This window comes from Hydractinia symbiolongicarpus, chromosome 13 (genome assembly GCF_029227915.1).
Source record: "Hydractinia symbiolongicarpus strain clone_291-10 chromosome 13, HSymV2.1, whole genome shotgun sequence".
Lineage (NCBI taxonomy): Eukaryota > Metazoa > Cnidaria > Hydrozoa > Anthoathecata > Hydractiniidae > Hydractinia > Hydractinia symbiolongicarpus.
In genome coordinates this window covers 23235823-23254696 of record NC_079887.1, presented here as the reverse complement: position 1 = coordinate 23254696, position 18874 = coordinate 23235823, and the positions used below count along the sequence as shown (strand labels likewise).

Genomic DNA, 18874 nt, shown 5'->3' with positions numbered 1-18874 from the left:
AAAATCGTATAACTATTTAACACTATACGAATTGTATACGATTTTTATACGAATTAAAAGCAATTAAATTCGTATATATTCGTATAAAATATCATACGAAATTTGTAGACGACCCCTTAATAACTTTAATAAGAAGGAGTTCATACTAAACTTTTTAGGTATATATATTGACTTTTCGAACATATGACCGGGGAGGGGGTAGGGGCAGATCTCCCCCCCTTTAATAACTCTTCATAGCCTTGTCCAAATTGAATCAAACTTGACACATTTATAATACGTCACAAAAGGAACAAAATGGCAGCAATAAATTTTTGCTTACGTCAGCACATTTTCTGTGACGTCATCAAAAGCTTGAAATTTGTTCAAAATGCCACTATCTGCTTAAAATTCAATTACTTTAGTTCTAGAGCGAATTTTTACATTCTGTTTGAAGTTTCTGAATAAATGTTATTTAACATATTTTCCGGTTTTTACACAGATTGTATGAAGAATTGCCAAATATTGCTCGAAAAATCATTTTTTTCTGATTTTTAGAAAAATTTCAAAAAAATCGGGAAATTGGATTAACCAAGTGACTAAAACATGCAAAATGATTCTTCTTGATGAAACAAAGTTGTGTTGTAAGTTTCAAGTTCTGAACATAATCCTAACAAAAGTTATTATATTTTTCCTATTATAAGAGTTTCAGAGAGATTTTTAGGGGTAGTTTCGAGTAATAGCCAATATCAAACCCTCTGAAAGGTATGGGACCTAACAATTTTGCATGCAGGTGTCTAATAGATGAATATTGAAACTCAGTATAAGTATTGTAGCCATGCAACATAGCATTAAAGAGTTATTACAAAAAATCCGTCAAGGGGTGGGCGGAATCTGCCACTCCCCACCCCTTCCCCCTGGACCGAATAGGGTTAAACGGATCCGAGGTATAAAATGATATTGGACTTATATATAATTATAGAGCTTAAAAAGTTGGTTAACAAGTCTTTTTTAGTTTTTTAAAGAGCTCTTTTCGTTCTTAAGATGTTTACATTTAAAGAATTTAAGATTTAATTATGCTGAATAAATTATGATGTCATATTTTTAAGTAATACCAAATTTTGAAATTTTCTGTCATTAGCAATAATTTTAGACCTGTTAAGGGATATGCATTCAAACTTTTATCAATGCATATAAATGTAAATTAATTAACATTAAAATTTTCACCAGAATGACACTTGTTAACTTGTCCCAGGCTTCTTAAATTTTTCTTCAGTGACTCAAAAACTTGGGATCTGCAACTTGGTTTATACCTTGGGTTTCCTTTAAAAACTATTTATTTGCACGAGACTGTTATTGAAAATTATTGCTATACAAATTCAAATATTTTTTCCAACCAATATACTAATTACAAAATTTGCAAGTCCCAGACCTATACCATAACACCATATACATTATATTCTTATTCTTTAAAAAAACAAGTGGCAAAGATTTGGAATAATATTACATTGTCAGTTGAAGATTTTCATTTAGTAAATCAAAACAAATAACTAAAATAAAACTTAGCAACCATTATAGAAAAATGGTTGGCAACCTCTAAACAAGTTTTTTTATTTGTATCTTAGCTTAGACGTTCATTAAAACATTGGTGAATTGTGTTAATTATTAGTGTTTATTATTATAACTATTTAATATTTATAACTACTAGTGCTTATTATTTTAATTATAACTGTTATCTTATTATTACTATCATTTTCCTATTTCGTTTCTGCTGGCTTTTGAAAGAATTGTGGTATGGTCAACTCTAAGTTTTAAGGTTATTTTTACTTCTGCATTATATTTTTTTCTATTAACATAGCTATTTATTGTGATCCTCCTTCAGGTCACTAAAAAATAAATAAATATTTATAAATTTATAGCACTATATGTTTTACTTGTATGCATTTATATCGGTGATTTGTAAAAGATATTTCTTATTGTACTGAACCGTAATCCAGTGTATAGTATTTCAGTTTAAATGTCGCCTATTATTAATATATCTAACCTCACATGCTAAATAGATGTCACTGTTTAGTAACTTCTCCTTGCATTGTATTGTCCTGGCTTGTTTTTCAATGACAAGCTGTAATTTTACTATAATACTTTTTTTAGCAACCTAACATATGCAAACCGTATGGTTTAGATGCGCTTAAAGTAAATCAATGGGTAAAGAAGCAAAATATACTGTCTTAACAAGAAGGTAACTTGTTTCTGCATGTCTGAAAAGTGGCTTTTATATAAATTAAATTTAATAAACTGCTTTGTCCTGGATATTACTGAAAACTCGTAAATGTTAATAGAGATAGATAAACCCACCACTATATATTAATACCTATAAATATACAAACATATAATAAACATAAATGAACTGCATTGTTAGAGTCAGACAGTAGGATGTTAACATTCCCATTCTCTCTTTTCTCGCAACCAATAATATAAACATACGGCTGCAAATGCATAGCGACACTGCAAATGCCCCGAAACAAAATCAAAACATAAGCAAAGGTTCATAACAGAAGTGTGTAAATAGTGTCTCTATCCGACGTTTCCAGTTTCCAAAACAGCTGTCAGCTTTGTTGGGTCTGCACCAACTTTTGTCAATGGATCTGCAAGTTGCATGGATGTAGGAATCCATTTCACGCTGGATAGTTCTTCTCTCAAAATCATTTCTTTTATAACAGAAATATCAACCCTGAGTCGGCGCTCTGCAGCCATTGTTGTTGAGTAAGTATTTCGGTAAAGAGATTCATTATCAGTTAATGCATGAATCTGAATGTGCTTACATTGCGTGTTTGGTATGGAAATCATTTCAGTAAGAACTTGTGACATAAAGTATGCAGCATCAAGAGCATCCACCATGGCACTTGTTTCAGCAGCAAGTGTACTTCTAACAACACGTCGAATAGTTTTGCTACTCCAAACTAATGGGCACACCTTCCCTTTATTATCAGAGAGGAACACCACATATCCTCCTGAACTTTGACCTGATGACAAATTTGCCAACGATGCATCACTGTAGCATATGATGGAGCAATTTTCCAATGATTCAAGGCTAGGGAAATGAATCTTTAATGGATTACCTTTGATTCTTTGAAGCACTTTATTTGCTTTCAAGATATTAGACACAGTAGGAGCTTTCATAGTCGAGCTCAATACAGAAATATCGAAGGCAATATCCGGGCGAGTATGTGTAGCAGTCCAGTTTAACTGACCAACCAATCTGCAATATTGAGAAGATTCAGTCTTGGTACAAATGGAATCTTTCTGAAGTTGACGTTCTCGGGTGATTGGAATTTGATCGATTTTTTCAATATAATCCAATTGGTCAAGTGATAGCTGTCCAGATTCACTCTGGCTGATATTAATACCAACATATTTAAAATGTGATGATGCTGAATGACCAACTTGAAATATTTGGTAAAGCTTATCTATGACATCAGCTTTGAAAACATCAGTACCGGACCAAAGGAAATCATCAACATGTGCTTGTAACACACCAGACAATTGATCATTTTTATCTTTCCAATAAAAAACACCATAATCAATAGTTGATCTATGACATCCTAAATTTTGTAATGCTTCCCATACTGCAAAATACCACATACGAGCAGCATCATTTAGACCGTACACACATTTTTCTAACTTCCAGAGTGTGTTTGGAAGGGGTACGTCACATGGTGGAACAATAAAGACATCCCGTTGTATTGGTTTGCCTTGGAGAAAAGCTGCTTTTATGTCAATAGAATTTAGTGTCCATTGTTTGCTGGCAATTATAGAAAGCACTAGTCTCATACATTCTTTACTGCCAGTTGGTGAGTCAGCAGGTATGTTAATATTTTCCTGAAAGCCTCGGATGACATATCTTGCTTTCGGTACAAGTTTTCCGTCAACAATTTTTCGGGTACATACCCACCTACCAGTTAGTCTGGGTTGACCTACATCTGGAACCTCTTGGTAAACTTCATACTGTTTCCATTTTTCAAGTTCTGCACTCTTGGCATTCTTGAACTCATCTGGTGCGTTGAAGCATACGGCAACACACATCTCTTCTTCACAATTAGAAGGAGTAGAGGGATCACCTCCTGTTGGGTCTGACTCAATTTCGACTAACTTCCATTCTGATACATCACTCCAATCCATAGAATACTCATGGTCAGAGTGATCTCGAACGTTTACCCAATCTTTGTGGATCCCACCCTTTTTTCCAGCAGGGCCTAGAATTTTTACTTCTTTCCATTCTCCATCAGGATATTTGTATTGCACTGTCTGTTGTCTTTTTGGGAGGGACATCTTGGATCTGGCAACAGGACCAGATTCTGGTTGCTGAATTGAGCTTTCTGGTTGGTGAGTTGCAACATGTTCAGTAAAATGTTGTACTTCCTGTTCAGTTTCTTCTTCTGCAATGTGGTGCTGTTCATACCCTGATTCCAGATTTTGAGTAATATCTGACTGACTATTTCCTGCTGCTTGTGGTGAGGAATCTGGTTGTGACGAGGAGTGACTAATTTCATTAACAAGTTGCAGACGACATGGATGAACACGACGAAGAACACTGCCATGACGAATCATTACAACTTTACCATCTGCACCAATGACAGTAGCAGGCCCTTGCCAACCCTGATCGTCTGGTAGTTTATAGAAGACTTGGTTACCAGGCTGATAGAAGATATCTGCATACTCGCGAACAGGATGTTTTAATGCCTTGCGAAGCTTTGAGCTTATTTCTGCTTGCACGAAAGCTTTTCTGGCTGCAGCAATGACATTAAGATGCTGGGCTATTACAGAGCTGGTGGTAATGCCTTCCAAGGCCGGGAGTTCATCATGGAAAGCTGATGGCAGTCTAGGATTTTGACCTATTGCTAACTGTGCTGGTGTAAATCCATTTACAAACATACAGCAATTTCGTACAGATATAGCATACTGCAATGCCAGTGATTCTGATAACTTCGGGTGATCTTCTAGCATTTTTTCCATCATAATATCTATAGTTGCATGATTCCGTTCATTCAGACCATTTGCCCAAGGACTATAAGCAGCGGTGTGCTTGATGTTTATCCCAAATTGATTGCCAAGTTCCCGCATTTCATCATTAGCGAATTCCCCTCCATTGTCCATGTGAAAACTTTTAGCTGCTCCAAATATGGGCAACCAAAGTTCTATAATCTTTGCAACAACGATGCGTTTTTCTTTAGATGGTATGAAATCAGCACGTGTGTATCGAGTAACCATATCGATGAGGTAAATTATCCATTTACCCTTCCTTTCTTTCAAATCAATACTAACTATTTCATTAAATTTCATTTTATCTGGATCCATTAAGTTTCCGACAGCTGGCCTTGGAATGGTCGGTTTGTATCGCTTACACACTAGACAATTCTGAGAATATTTATGCAGAATGTCCAAAAATTCCTTGTCAGGCTTATCCAGGACACTGAGGACTTTCTTTAAGAACTCAAAGGGAGGATGACAAAATTGGCGATGCAAGCGTTTAGCAGCAAGTTCTTTGTCATGTTTGGACAATTCACTAACAGAAAACATAACATCCAGTACTTCAACAGGAAAACCTGGCTGCACATTTATACACCAGTGTCCAGTAGGGGATGTGAAGAGCTCAACATTTTTCTTCACACGATTTATTGTAACTTCAGCAGTGTCATTTCCTGTACAAATGAGCAGATTCCATGCTTTCATAGTTTCCTTTCCAAGCAGAAGAGGAAGATCGGTGTCAACAACATCGAATTTTAAGGAAGTGATTTCCCCAGCAACCAAAACAGGAGCTATAATGGTATACATAGATTTCATGACACGTCCACCACCAAATTTAAATTTGTTATTACCATGAAGCTTTTTGACATTTTGGTACATATCAGTACTCATGGAATCAAGAAAACACTGTGTCCATACTACTCCGGCAACATTCTGTGGGCAACCTGTATCGAGAATCATATAGTTAAATGCAACACCACCTGCCATAGACGCATCAGATGCTTGGCATTCAATAACATCAGAGTTAACAGAAGCAACCCAGGAGCGGTTTGTAGAACTATCATGCTGTTGGTTGTCTTCCGAACCTTGTTGTTTCTCAGAACGATGTGGGCAATCTCGAGCAAAATGTGCAATTGAACGGCAAACACGGCATGTTAAAGGTTTACCGTCAGCATTTAGGGGATTGCGATGTTGCAATTTTCCACGACCTTGTCCACGATAACTTTTATTTGATGAATTACCATTTTTCGATCGGTATTGTCTCCATGCAACGTATGTTTCGTATTCATCTAGTGTGGCAAAAAAAGGCTCTTGTTTGACAGCAGGTTGAACTGAGGCTACAGCGGTGTTGGATGACTGAGTACTTGTGACAGCAGCACTGCCAAAATATTTCTTAAGCGCCTTTTTAGCTTGTTTATACATTTCATTTGGTTGATCCCCATCAACTTCTCTCATTGCTAGACGAAGGTCAGAATCATTAAGATTGGCACCACACAGTAAATTAAGTCCATGAATACGTTCACCAAGTTTCATGTCGAAGCGCTCCATTCGGACTTTATATTTCTCATAATACATGATATATTGTTCAATACTTTGATCTTCTTTTCTACATAATATACGGAAGTCTTTCCACGTGTCAAAGGCTGACGTGTTATCGTCCTTACTATAGTACGTTTCTATCAATTCTATCACCTTTTTCCACCCGTCATCACCTGTCATGTTCTCTGTATCAAGGGTATCAAATAGTTGACGACGTATTTCGCTTCCATCCGGAAGATGCAATGCTAATTGCAAACCATGAACATCTTTCAGTCCAGTTACACCAGAAGTGGCAACTTTCCATGCCTTGGCTTCTCGGAGCCATAATGAAAACTCTTTGTTTTCTTCATCCCACCGTGGTGGGTTTAAAAATCCACTAGCCATTGTTTAACTACCGTCTGCTACCATGAAAACTCGTAAATGTTAATAGAGATAGATAAACCCACCACTATATATTAATACCTATAAATATACAAACATATAATAAACATAAATGAACTGCATTGTTAGAGTCAGACAGTAGGATGTTAACAATTACATGAATTAGCAAGGCATGTGTATACATTATCAATCTGTTTTTAGTGTAGTTAAACCCAAGGTTTGGCATAACACAGGATATACACATTTTTGACAAGTTTAACATCAATAACCCACCAAGAAACTACAAACATGTAAATGAAAATAAACAGTGCCGTATAAGTTTGGATAAATACGAAAACAAAGGCTAATAAAAAAAGTAAAGGCTATGTAATACGTAAAAACATCAATGTTACATAGTAAGAGTATAATCTGCTGAAAGATAAAATGCAACAACGCTAAGAAGGACTGTATCAAAGACTAAACCAAACACTGCATAGGTCATAGGTCATAGGTCAAAAGTTTGAGAAGCGGAAGAAAGGAGTACAAGAGAAAGGGTTAAGAGTGAATGCAGTACTGTGTAAAGTCATGATTAGTAGTATTGAAGCAAAGTGTAATCTTGGAGTTGGAAAGTAGCCTTGTTGAGTTCGCAGAAAGGGTTGATAGTAACTCATTTTTTGGCAGTTTTTTAAAGCATCAGTTATATAGAAGTGCACTGATACTGCAGAAAAGTGGCATTCAGTGTGCTTGGAAAGGTGAGATAGTGGCTTATTATGTTGGTTCGTTGAGGTGGATGTTGGAAGAATAGTTATTGTGTAGGGAAAGGTTTAACTTCCTCTTTTGACCATCAGAGTTTTTGATTGAGGTGAAATATATGTGGTGAAAGTTGGAGAAAGACGGTATTGTATAGACTCAATAGAAATATATGGCAATCCCGCATGCTAGATTATTAGAGAGACAAGATTATTTTTTCAACTCATATCATTAAGGTGGGTTTACTAGAATGACAGGAATATTAGAGGTCATTAATGTTCCCCATTAATAGTCCAACATATGTATGTTTACCATATAATTGCATGGAAAATGGATGTTATATAAGCTAAAAATAATAAATTATGATGACTTTCAAATAGCATATTTGGTTGCCACAATTGTAGTTCGTGCCATTAAAATTACTCAGTAATCAAACACACTCCTTTTGAAATTGGCCATCTAAGGACATTTAAGCTGCAATCATGGGAAACTAAATACTTTACTTAATAATAAAACCATAGGTTTATGTATGTTGAACAAAAATAACCTTTACATGCTGCTTTAGTATTTAAAGTAACTTTAAATAATGAACGTTTCATTTAGACCATCCAAGAAGAAATGTCTGATCATTTCGCTTATTGGACTAATTTTATTAATTGTAATTATTGTCATTATTGTTGTGGCTACGAAAAAGAAAGATAAAGATAATGATGTTTCACCAAGCAGCGGGTTTGTGGCGCAGAAATACAAGAAAGCAGCGGTTGCAGCTGATGCTAAAATCTGTTCACAAGTTGGTGCAAATATGTTAAAGAAGAATGGCAGTGCCACTGATGCCGCCGTAGCCACTTTATTCTGCCTGGGCGTGGTCAACTTGCAATCTTGTGGTATTGGCGGTGGCGGCTTTATGGTGTTCTATCAAAAAGCATTAAAAAAGTTTACTATATTTGATTATCGAGAGGTTGCACCCTTAGCAGCTACTAAGGATATGTTCATTAATGACAGCTCTGTCCGTGGTAAATATATTTTTTTGTGTCTTCTCTATAAGTAGATTGAGGCATACAAAGATATAAATACCGCTCCTGGTGAAGTTAGAAATATTCAAGTTATTAAGTTCATTTGAATCTTATTTTTAAGTAATGTTATAATGTGTATTTATGGGGCTTGCTATGCAAAAGCTATTCATAGTTTTCACGCTTCTAAATGGATTCTAGTTTACTTTAAGAGAAAAAGGTTCAGAGTTTAAACTATACTTCTAGAGAAATATGAAAGCAAAAATTATTGCTAAGGGTTTTTTGATATCTTAAATCAACAAAACACATAAAAACTCTAACCCTAACGCTATGTCTATTTTTATGGCTGGATGAAAAATTTTGTGACTTTATGAAGTTTGTCACTTCCTTCTGGAAAGAGTCATGTGAATAGATAATCTGTGAAGTATATATAAGTGTGTTAAACCATGTAAAGCAGCCACAATATTTCACTTGTAGTTTTTTACATTTATTATCCACTAAAATGCACTAACAGTGCTATTTAGCAGTTAATAGGTAAATTTAAGAATTGTAAGCCACTAGAGATCACATGAACACATTTTCATTTACATTTCAGTTTTCCCAACAATAAATTCCATTCCCACTTGAACTTGATCATGAAAATGTGGGTATTCACCTCTCATGCTCTGAAATTTTTTAAAGCAAAGCACATGTTCTCACCTTCAACCTTCTGCCAGCCACACTTGTTCACATTTTTTGTTTAATTTTGTTCAGTTGGAATTTTAAAGAATTCAGCAGGAAAATACAGGCTTTTAGATTTGGCTCATGTTGTAATCCACATAGAAATGAAGCCAGATTTTCACACATAAAACAAACAGCCAAAACACAAGCCTATGTTTTAAAAGGTATACTCTCTAATAAGCCCCTATATTTTTTTGAAACTGTAAGCCACATATCAATAATCAATAAAAACACGTGGTTAAAAAACAATTCATTTTCACATGTTACATTATCATTACATTATGTTACATTATCAAGTCACGTGGTAAAGTAACATAGATACTTATTTATGGCTGAAGACTTACACAATGTAAGCCACATATTTTCACACCAGCACCTCTTTGAAGATCTTGCTCAAATGACACAAAGTGGGGGTTTGTTTTTGACAGCGATTTGGTTTCAAATTTAAGTTTGTCATCCAAAAAAGTAGGAAGTTCTTAACTTCTTTTTTTGTCAAACAGACAAATCAACAAACGTCGCATTTGTCTAAATTTGATTCCTAAAGAAATGAATTGTCAAGGCACCTGTTGTTTTATATTTATTTGTCTGTTTCATTGTTTTCGTTAGGTGGTTGTATTCAACATAAAATTTCTTTTCAGGTGGACTTGCTATTGGTGTACCAGGACAGGTCAAAGGTCTGCTTGAGGTTCATAAAAAGCATGGCAAATTGAACTGGTCCGAACTTGTTGAACCAGCCATCAAACTTGCAGATGAAGGAATAATTATTTCCAAGGCGTTGGCTGGAACGATAAAATCTGCAAGCAAAAATGAACATCTCTCTGATAATTTGAAGTAAGTTTACAATACCTTGAGCTGATTTTTACAAAAAAGTATGCACAAAATTTTTACCACCCACAATTTTTGGAAATATCAGAATCGTTATTTCTACCATTTCTCCTATATGTCAAACATGTTGAATTGATATTGTGGATAATTCACAACATGCAGCACAATGGAAAATGTTTCCTTTTAGTTCAAGTAGATACATATTTGTTGGTATTTTATTTAGAACATGCTTTATAGAACATGTGTCTAGCAATATAATTGATTGCTGGCTAAATATTTATAAAGTTAAACCTGTGTCACTTCTTTAAACCAATCAGTTCATGTCTGACTTTATTTTTTATTTTTCGCTGTATGGATTTGCAAAGGGGATATTTACAATGCTATATGATTGTGAGTTTTGTTTACAAATAGTGGCCTCTTGAGTGTTCAAATTATTCTGAAATTGCACTCATCATCATCATCATCATCATCAGTCTCGGCTTAACGTCCGTTTTCCATTCTAGCATGGGTTGGACGGGGTATATTAATGACCCTCTTCCAATCTGATCTAGACTGTGTTAGATCTAAACTCAACTTCCTCTGTATTAAGTCTGTCCTTATAACCTCCTGCCAAGTCTTTCTTGATCTGCCTCTGGGCTTTGCCCCAGGAACTATCAAGTCTTTACACTTTCTTACCCGATTATTCCCTTCCACTCTTTCCAAGTGCCCCAGCCAATTCAATCTTCCTATCTGGATAACATCTTTAATTCTACGGATACTTAGCCTGCTTCTTATAGCTCATCTGAACTCTTTCTGCCTCTCAGACTGGCGTTACACATCCACCTAACCATTCTCATATCATTCCTTTCTAAACAGTCAAGATCTTCCTGCTTCACTGCCCATGTCTCACTACCGTACAACTCTTCAAAAATACATATAACTTTCAGTCCTCATTTATTTACATTTTACGTTCATGTCCATTCACACTATTTAATTGTATGCACATGAGAACATTGTGTATCGTGTAATCAAATTAGTCAACAATTTAAAATCATTAAAAAACTACTAAAATAAATAAATGAAAAAATTGGGTATGTCTTTAATAATTATATAGCGTTTACTTCAAGAAAAATGACAGAATTTTAATGAGTTCATTGGTTTTTGCACTCTAAATGTGCCATTATTGAGTTTTTGAGAATTTAAATATTGTCCTCAAACTCTTATCTACTTTTTTGAGAGCTTTCTAGTGTATTGTATTTAAATTAACGATTTTGACATTTTAAGTACGGAAATGTCGCAAACGTAAATCCCACTTCCATGACATGACAAACAATCATATCTTTATGTAACATTTGGATTTGGTTGCCAAGTGGAGTACAGGCTTTACAGAGAGCCTAGTTTCTATTTCATATTGTTAACTGTCTGAATTTTGCAAGTGGGCAATACTCCAGGCTATACTAAAAATATCGCCTTCAGTCATTGCACAGACCTTGCAAGCTCGATCAGCATTTGACCTTGTGCGATATTTTGTGGTACAGCCTGGGTAATCGTTCATTATTGTATTAGCAATAACGAAAGTGCAAAAAGGTTTAGGTAAACACATTGCCAATCACAAAGTTCATTGGCCTTATAAAACCCCCGATCACACGCTCTCAAATGCCAATGTATGGCACCTGATTACCTTTTTTCTTGCACTGGTCAAGGAGATTGAGGGTAAATGATAAGGAAATTAAGGCCCTTGCATGGTACGGTAACAAAAAGAGATCGCTGTGGTAATAAATATCTTTTTATAGAATCATTCCAATTTTGTGTAATTTAGAAAGCTGCTGACAAAGAAAGATGATGTGACATTCCTAGGTGAAGGAGATGTGCTTGTTAATAAGAGGTTAGCGTCAACACTGAGGACGATTCAGATGAAACCTAATGATTTCTATGTAGGAGACCTGGCAAAGAAAATTGTTGCAGATGTTACTGAAGCAAAAGGTGGGAGAACTTCTTTTTTTAATTTCCTATTCAAACTTTTATTTTTGTATAGTGTTAGCTATCTTAAGACTATTTTTTATATCTGCAGGTTTAATCACCGAAGAAGACCTAAAAAAATATTCAGTAGTAATTCGTGAAGTTGTAAAATTTCCATTGCCGAATGACCTTGTGTTAAACACTATGAGTGCACCAGGTGGAGGTCCTATTGTCTCGATGATTCTTAACATCATGTCAGGTCAGTGAAGCTTCTATTGCTTTTATTGCTCACGTGTATGATTGAACCTGGTGCAAACATTCAAACCTTGTATGCCAATTTTATGTGCTGGTTTTTTAACCCAATCTAGTAAAATTGTAGGGTTTTTTTAAATTTGAACTGTCTGTTATTATTATTTCACTAAGGCTTTGGGATTTTATATTTTTGAAAGTCGATTTGCAAGGGTCAATATGACCTAATAACCCCTTGAGAAATTTTTTTAAACATTATTTCGACTTCCATATTACATACATGGTTCTTCATTGTGTGGTTATCCTAGGGAAGGTATTGGCATTAGATGCTCTTTGTCTTAAGCTTGTGCAAAAAAATTGTTTTTTTGTTGAGATATCTTTAATAGACAAAATAAAAAACTTAACATTGATGAAAAAATGGCTGACATCTTGAGTAATCTTTCCAGCAAGTACAAATCTGGTCATATGTTTATTTGATGTTGCATGTTGTCATAAAAAAGTATTATGATGGGAAATTTCGAAAAGTAAATATTTCGTAACTTCGTCCATCCTTTGTGTATAAGCATATATACTCTGATAAATTATAGGCTATAATCTTTCAAATTACGACTTATCAAAGCAGAAAGATCAATTGGCATACTATCATAAATTGGTGGAGTCAATGAAGTTTGCGTATGCTCAAAGAGGACTGCTGGGTGATCCAGACTTTGTACCTGAAAAAAATATTAGTGAGGTAAAAAATTCTTTTACTTTTCGTTTTGAATGGAGTAAACTTGAGCGATTTAAGAATAACCACTGTGCAATACAGACGAGTTAACTGGGAAGATATAAAAATTTACGACCTCCCGCAACATCTCAAGCACGTTGTTCCCATGTTAGGCACTGATAATGTGTAAAGTTTACTTCACTTCTTTTGGTATTCTCAAATTATGGCGTGTATGCAGCCTGCTCCCTCTACATCAGTTTTTACGATGACATAGCCTTAACCCTATTTTTACAGAGGGATAAAGTGCCAGTAGCCTTTTTGATTACGCAAAATTGACTTTAAATAAGGAAATAAATAAATAAATATAACTTTTGTTGGACACTGTGTCTTTTTTATTGGAGCTTGTGAGGAAGAAAAATTAAAAATTATACTGCGTAGGGTAGTGCAATTTTGGCATGGGGGTAATTTTTTTTAAAAAAAATTTGAAAACGGCTGACATCCATATAAGAGTATTGTTCATATGAATGTTTATTAGCCGTATGTTAATTAGTAGATAGTTACCAAGGTGTTGCTAAGTTGGTAAGAAGATATATTGATAAAATACAGACCAGAATAAAGGGATATGCTGATACAAAGAAACGACATCATTTTAAACTTGATCACCTAAGTGGGGCTTAAAGGATCTGTACCTGTATCTGTATCTGTACTTAATCTTTACAATTTTACTTCTCCACTGTTCCAAACTGTGCCTTATAATAGTGACATTTTTTAATTTTTTTATTTAGGTACTCGATCTTGTCAAAGACCCAAAAATCGGCGCCAAAATACGAGAGAAAATCTGGATGAACCAAACACACCCGTTAAGTTATTATGGAGGATATTTTGGAAAAAATGATTTTGGTACGTCACACGTGTCCATTCTCGCAGAGAATGGAGATGCTGTGGCTGCAACTGCTACTATTAATTGGGGGTGAGAACTTTTGTGCCGGTAGACAGAACTTTTTATCAGTAGTAAAGTGTTCATTAAGTGTGCAAAGGAATTGTATGTTTTGTGTTTCCAATTCCATTTTTGTAATTTCAATTTGTTATTTACACTTGGGTATTTTTGACTCCTGCGTTCTGACTGATTACGGTACAGGGGTCTCGAATTTAAGTTTTATTTTTCATCTTTACTTCAATACCAGGTTTGGCTCGTACGTCCGATCATTAGACACAGGAATCATATACAACAATGAAATGGATGATTTCTCCACTCCTGGAAAAAGCAACTTATATGGCTATCCTCCATCTCCAGCTAACTTTATTGAACCTCGTAAACGTCCGCTCTCCTCCATGTCACCCTCCATTGTAACAGATAAAAATGGAGATGTTAAAATGATTGCAGGTGCGTCTGGTGGATCAAGGATTATTTCCGGAACTGCTCAGGTTGGTTAATATTTTAACATTGCTTTAATGTTTTTTCGTATATTTTGAAGTTACTCCATTATTTGAAGTTATAGAAATGGAAACCTTAGCTAGTCGTCCATGAAAAAACCATTTTCCCTTATCGCTATTTCGGGTATCCTTGTCTGCATGTGAACTTGAAGTAATTGAAATATATTAGTCGGTGCCCAGTTGATAAATCCGCATATCGTGTCTCTCACTACTGCGGTTACCATTTTGCGTGACAGATAGACGTATACAGGTGTTATAATATAGACAAGTCGTTAGCCTGTGGAAAAATCCACGGGGTCGCCCGCCCTTTATATATCGCATTATGTGTTTCCGTAACAGGGCGCGGCTTTCGCGGACACGCAGACAGACGGAATACGGCTGTTATTAAAGAAACTAGTTGCCCGTGGAAAACTCCACGGGTTCGCCCGTCCTTTATATTTACTCATCGCAACAAAGCGGGTAAAAATATATCGCATTTGATATTCGTGTTTCGGTAACATCATATTCTAACTCAGCGGGGGGTCTGCGCAGAGACATACGACGGCTTTTATTATAGAGAAGGCGTTAGCCCGTGGAAATTTTCGTTAGCCCGGCTCGGCCGTCCTTTAAATTTACCCGTCGCAACAAAGTGGACAAAAATATATCGCATTTGGTATTGGTGCGCATTGTAAAAGTTTCGTGTCTCCGTTATGGGACGCGGCTTTCGCGGACATAGACAAAATAAGGCTATTATTAAAGAGATTTTGCAGAGGTTCAACACAACTACGTACAACTACTTCAATCAGAGAAACATTAGTGAGAGAAACATTCGCGAGAGAAACCTTTGCTAGTTTGCAAGTTTATCTACTAAAAGGTTTAAATTTTTTTTTCGTTTTACCTCGTTTTCACTGATGTCATTTTTTCTCGAAAATCAGAAGTATATTTATTTGCTAAGACTTTATGTTAAAGGACGAGCAATTCGAAAACTGGCGAAAGTTCATCTTGCGAAAATTTCTCTCATCTAGTGTTATATAACATTTTCTAAAAACAAAATTAAGAATTTTGCGACATTTGAAATAACATAGTTGTTATTTAACGGAAAATTCCTAAATTAAATAACAGGCGCGAAAAAATTATGAAGACTTGTCTTAAGAAAAATTAATATTTGCGGAAACTATATTTGCAAATTTCGCGAATTTATCTTAAATTCGCGAAAATTATTTCCCGCAAAAATTATTGGGCTAGTTTGCAAAATTCGCGAAAATTAACTCTTTCAAAATATTAGCAATTTTCACTAATTGCAACTTTAGCAGCCTTTATTAAAAATACCCGTTGTCTTTACACGGACTGTTTTCGTGTAAAGTATACATGGAACACCTATTATCTATTTTAAGAATACAAATCTGCTATATTTTTTCAACTGCGAAGTTACAGTGTATAAATGTATTTCTAAAAGCTATGAAAATTTCCTATGTAATCGTATAATTTTTGTCATGAAATAAGAACTTGAAACACGTAGAAAATTATAGGACACTCTTTTAAAAAACGTTTTATCAAGTATGGCTTGGATTATAGTTACTGTCCTCCGCTATCTCAACTAGTACACTTCCCTTTGTTTTATAAGAACGCTATGTTCTTACATTGAGGCTTAGATAATAGGTACTTCCACTCTGAAAAAATCGCTTGTTAAAAGTAAATCTTTTTTAAAGTTCAGAAACATCCGGACTGAGCTCATATTTTCTTTTCCTTCATAGGTCTTGCTAAAGAAACTGTATTTGGGTCTGCCTTTGGGAGAGTGTGTCTCCTCCTATAGACTGCATCATCAAGGCGTTCCCAACTATATCACTTACAACCCAAAATACGCACCGCCTATGAGACTGTTAGACGATTTGAAGAAACTTCGTCACACGTACCAGAAGAAAGGAAGTATTTCAGTCGTACAAGCCGTATATAAAGAAGGCAATGATATATATGCGATGAGTGACCCTAGAAAAGGCGGTGAATCTGATGGAATTTAGAACATGTATTTATATTATGCATTTTTTATGTTTTGAATGATGTGATTGATTGATTGATCGATCGATTTGATTGGTCGGTCGGTTAGGATATTTAAAAAATAAATTTATGCTGACTACCTTATTGCATCATCAATAATGATGCCATAAGATCAGATGATAATCTCTGAAGCAACGGAAAGAAGTTTTAAAAAAATTCAAAAATACTTTTATCAACTCTTTACATCAAGTTATTTTTCGTGTTGGGTTCCTTTAATTTGTATTTTGGCGGTTTGTTGGTTATATATGCAACTTTCGCTACATATAAAACTTTTATATTGTGATTTTTTATTGCATTTATTCAACGGCAAGCTCCAGTGAAAAAAGATTTAAGACAATACGTCAATATATCCCTCACAATTGCTAAAAATTTATGTCTCTACCAATTTTAGAAATCTTCGAAAAACTTTTCAAGAATCGTTTTAGAATTTCTGTTCATTTCTGTTCATTTCTGGCAATTCACTTTTTCATTCGTTGATAAAATTTCATTCAATACTGGCGAAGATAATAAGTTAGATAGTTCAGATTCCGTTATTTTTATTCATGACAACGATTTTACGATGCTATAGCCTTAGGATTTTATCTCTTGTATCTGCTGATCAAGGTTCTACATGCGGTGTGAATATTCATAATGAACGATTCACGTTTGGTTATATCTAAGTAACATTCTCCTTAAGGGGAAATTTGTCATAACACAAATGTATTTATTTATTATCACTGTTCATTAATTTCATTCTCCCGCATATATTTATTTTCATTTATATGTCACGAAGTTGGTTTTTGTACTGATCTGCATTGGAACACGAGACGTCAATTTTTTAATACACTTTCGTTTTAACTTGAATTGACTTGGATCGGTTGCAAAGCATTTTGCATGCGTGATGTCCAATATTTGTAAACAAGAAAATGGGGTGGGAATTTTTTGCAGTTCAGCATGATCCATTTTCGCTAACAAAATAAAAACAGTGACACCTTTAGCGGGAATAAGCAGTTGGACCTCTAGTTTTTATTTTTATTTCTAATATTTATACAGAATATAGACGGGATCCTGTGTTTTAAATGTATACATTAGGTAAAAAAATTAGGTACACCGGCATTACCTACCCAATTTCCCTGATATGTCATGGGTTCACCCGTAGCTGTTGCAAAAACTAGCTAAACATGCCTGCGCTGTGGACCAAACCACGGACCTTGTGATTACGGAGCAAACGCCATAACCACAAGGCCACACACCATCAAGGTATCTTTTTAACGAAAATTTACTACTGACACTGTATCCGGTCTTTTCGGTCAACATAGTGATATCTGTCATACTGTAACAGTAAAAAAGAGTGCGAAGTGAGGACGTAGGGAAGTTTAACGTCCTTGGGTATCCCATTTTAAAGTCTGGCTCTTCCTCCCTCTAACGGCTACTATGTCACATTACTTCCAGAGACACGTATAGCATTTCTCTCGCTAGTTTTCCTGTCACAAATTACTAATTAAGTTGACAGCGCTACCACTACACAATTTTCACCGCACAAAAAAAGTTGCACAAGTTTTGTTAAAAATGTCGGTCCGTTGTTAAAAAACAAATCACATTTTCCGACTTATATTCGAGATTCAAAAATATAAAATACAGTATTCAAATTTTAAAATAAAAAAAAGAAAGTTTTTTTTAAACGGACAATTTCCAACCTTTAAGGAATGGTTGAGTGGTAAAAAGGAAAGAAAATCCCGAAACCACTGAGGCAAAATTTGGTTACTTTTTACCGATATGGTACTAACCTCTCACTGCACAGGAAAACCCAAGGTCGCTAAAAGCCGACAACAAGCCGCGAATCGGTGGAATATACTTTTTTACTGAATGCGTTATTTTAAGAAAAGTTTCTGCTCAGGATAGCATAATTTACAATGTTTAAAAAAATTTTGCGACAATATTTTTTGTTATATTTCAAACATGGAAAATAACGTCAATTGACCAACACTCTGCATGCAGTCAACATGTCGCAAAATCGTTACTTCTGCACAAGCATATATGCCAGATGGACAGCGTTTAAATTTTGCTCGTCACATTCTTTAGCACGCATAACGAAGGAAGGCCCCGAAGTTCGAAATATGATAATGCTAACGTCAGCCACAATTGACACATTTTAAGTGATTGTGTACAACTAATGCAATCCCAAAATTGAAAAGTGAACTTCGACTATTTTTAAATGCGCGAATATAACAACCTCGTTCGCAGGACATATTGAAATCCTTTGAGGTTTGGACGGCGCCCAGTGTCAAAAAGAGACAAAAAGCCGTGGGAGCGAGGTTGCGAATATAAA

General features: G+C 35.2%; 1 protein-coding gene across 1 annotated transcript; it reads left to right on the top strand.

The window, feature by feature from the left end:
- Positions 1 to 543: 543 nt before the first annotated feature.
- On the top strand, positions 544 to 17387 carry LOC130623546 (glutathione hydrolase 1 proenzyme-like). The gene is made up of 10 exons (XM_057439038.1): positions 544 to 620; positions 2128 to 2215; positions 8254 to 8663; positions 10019 to 10211; positions 12004 to 12167; positions 12256 to 12402; positions 12980 to 13125; positions 13884 to 14068; positions 14283 to 14523; positions 16266 to 17387. The coding sequence occupies exons 2-10, from the start codon at positions 2178 to 2180 to the stop codon at positions 16527 to 16529; spliced, it is 1788 nt and encodes a 595-aa protein (XP_057295021.1). The 5' UTR covers positions 544 to 620; positions 2128 to 2177; the 3' UTR covers positions 16530 to 17387.
- The last annotated feature ends 1487 nt before the right edge of the window (positions 17388 to 18874 follow it).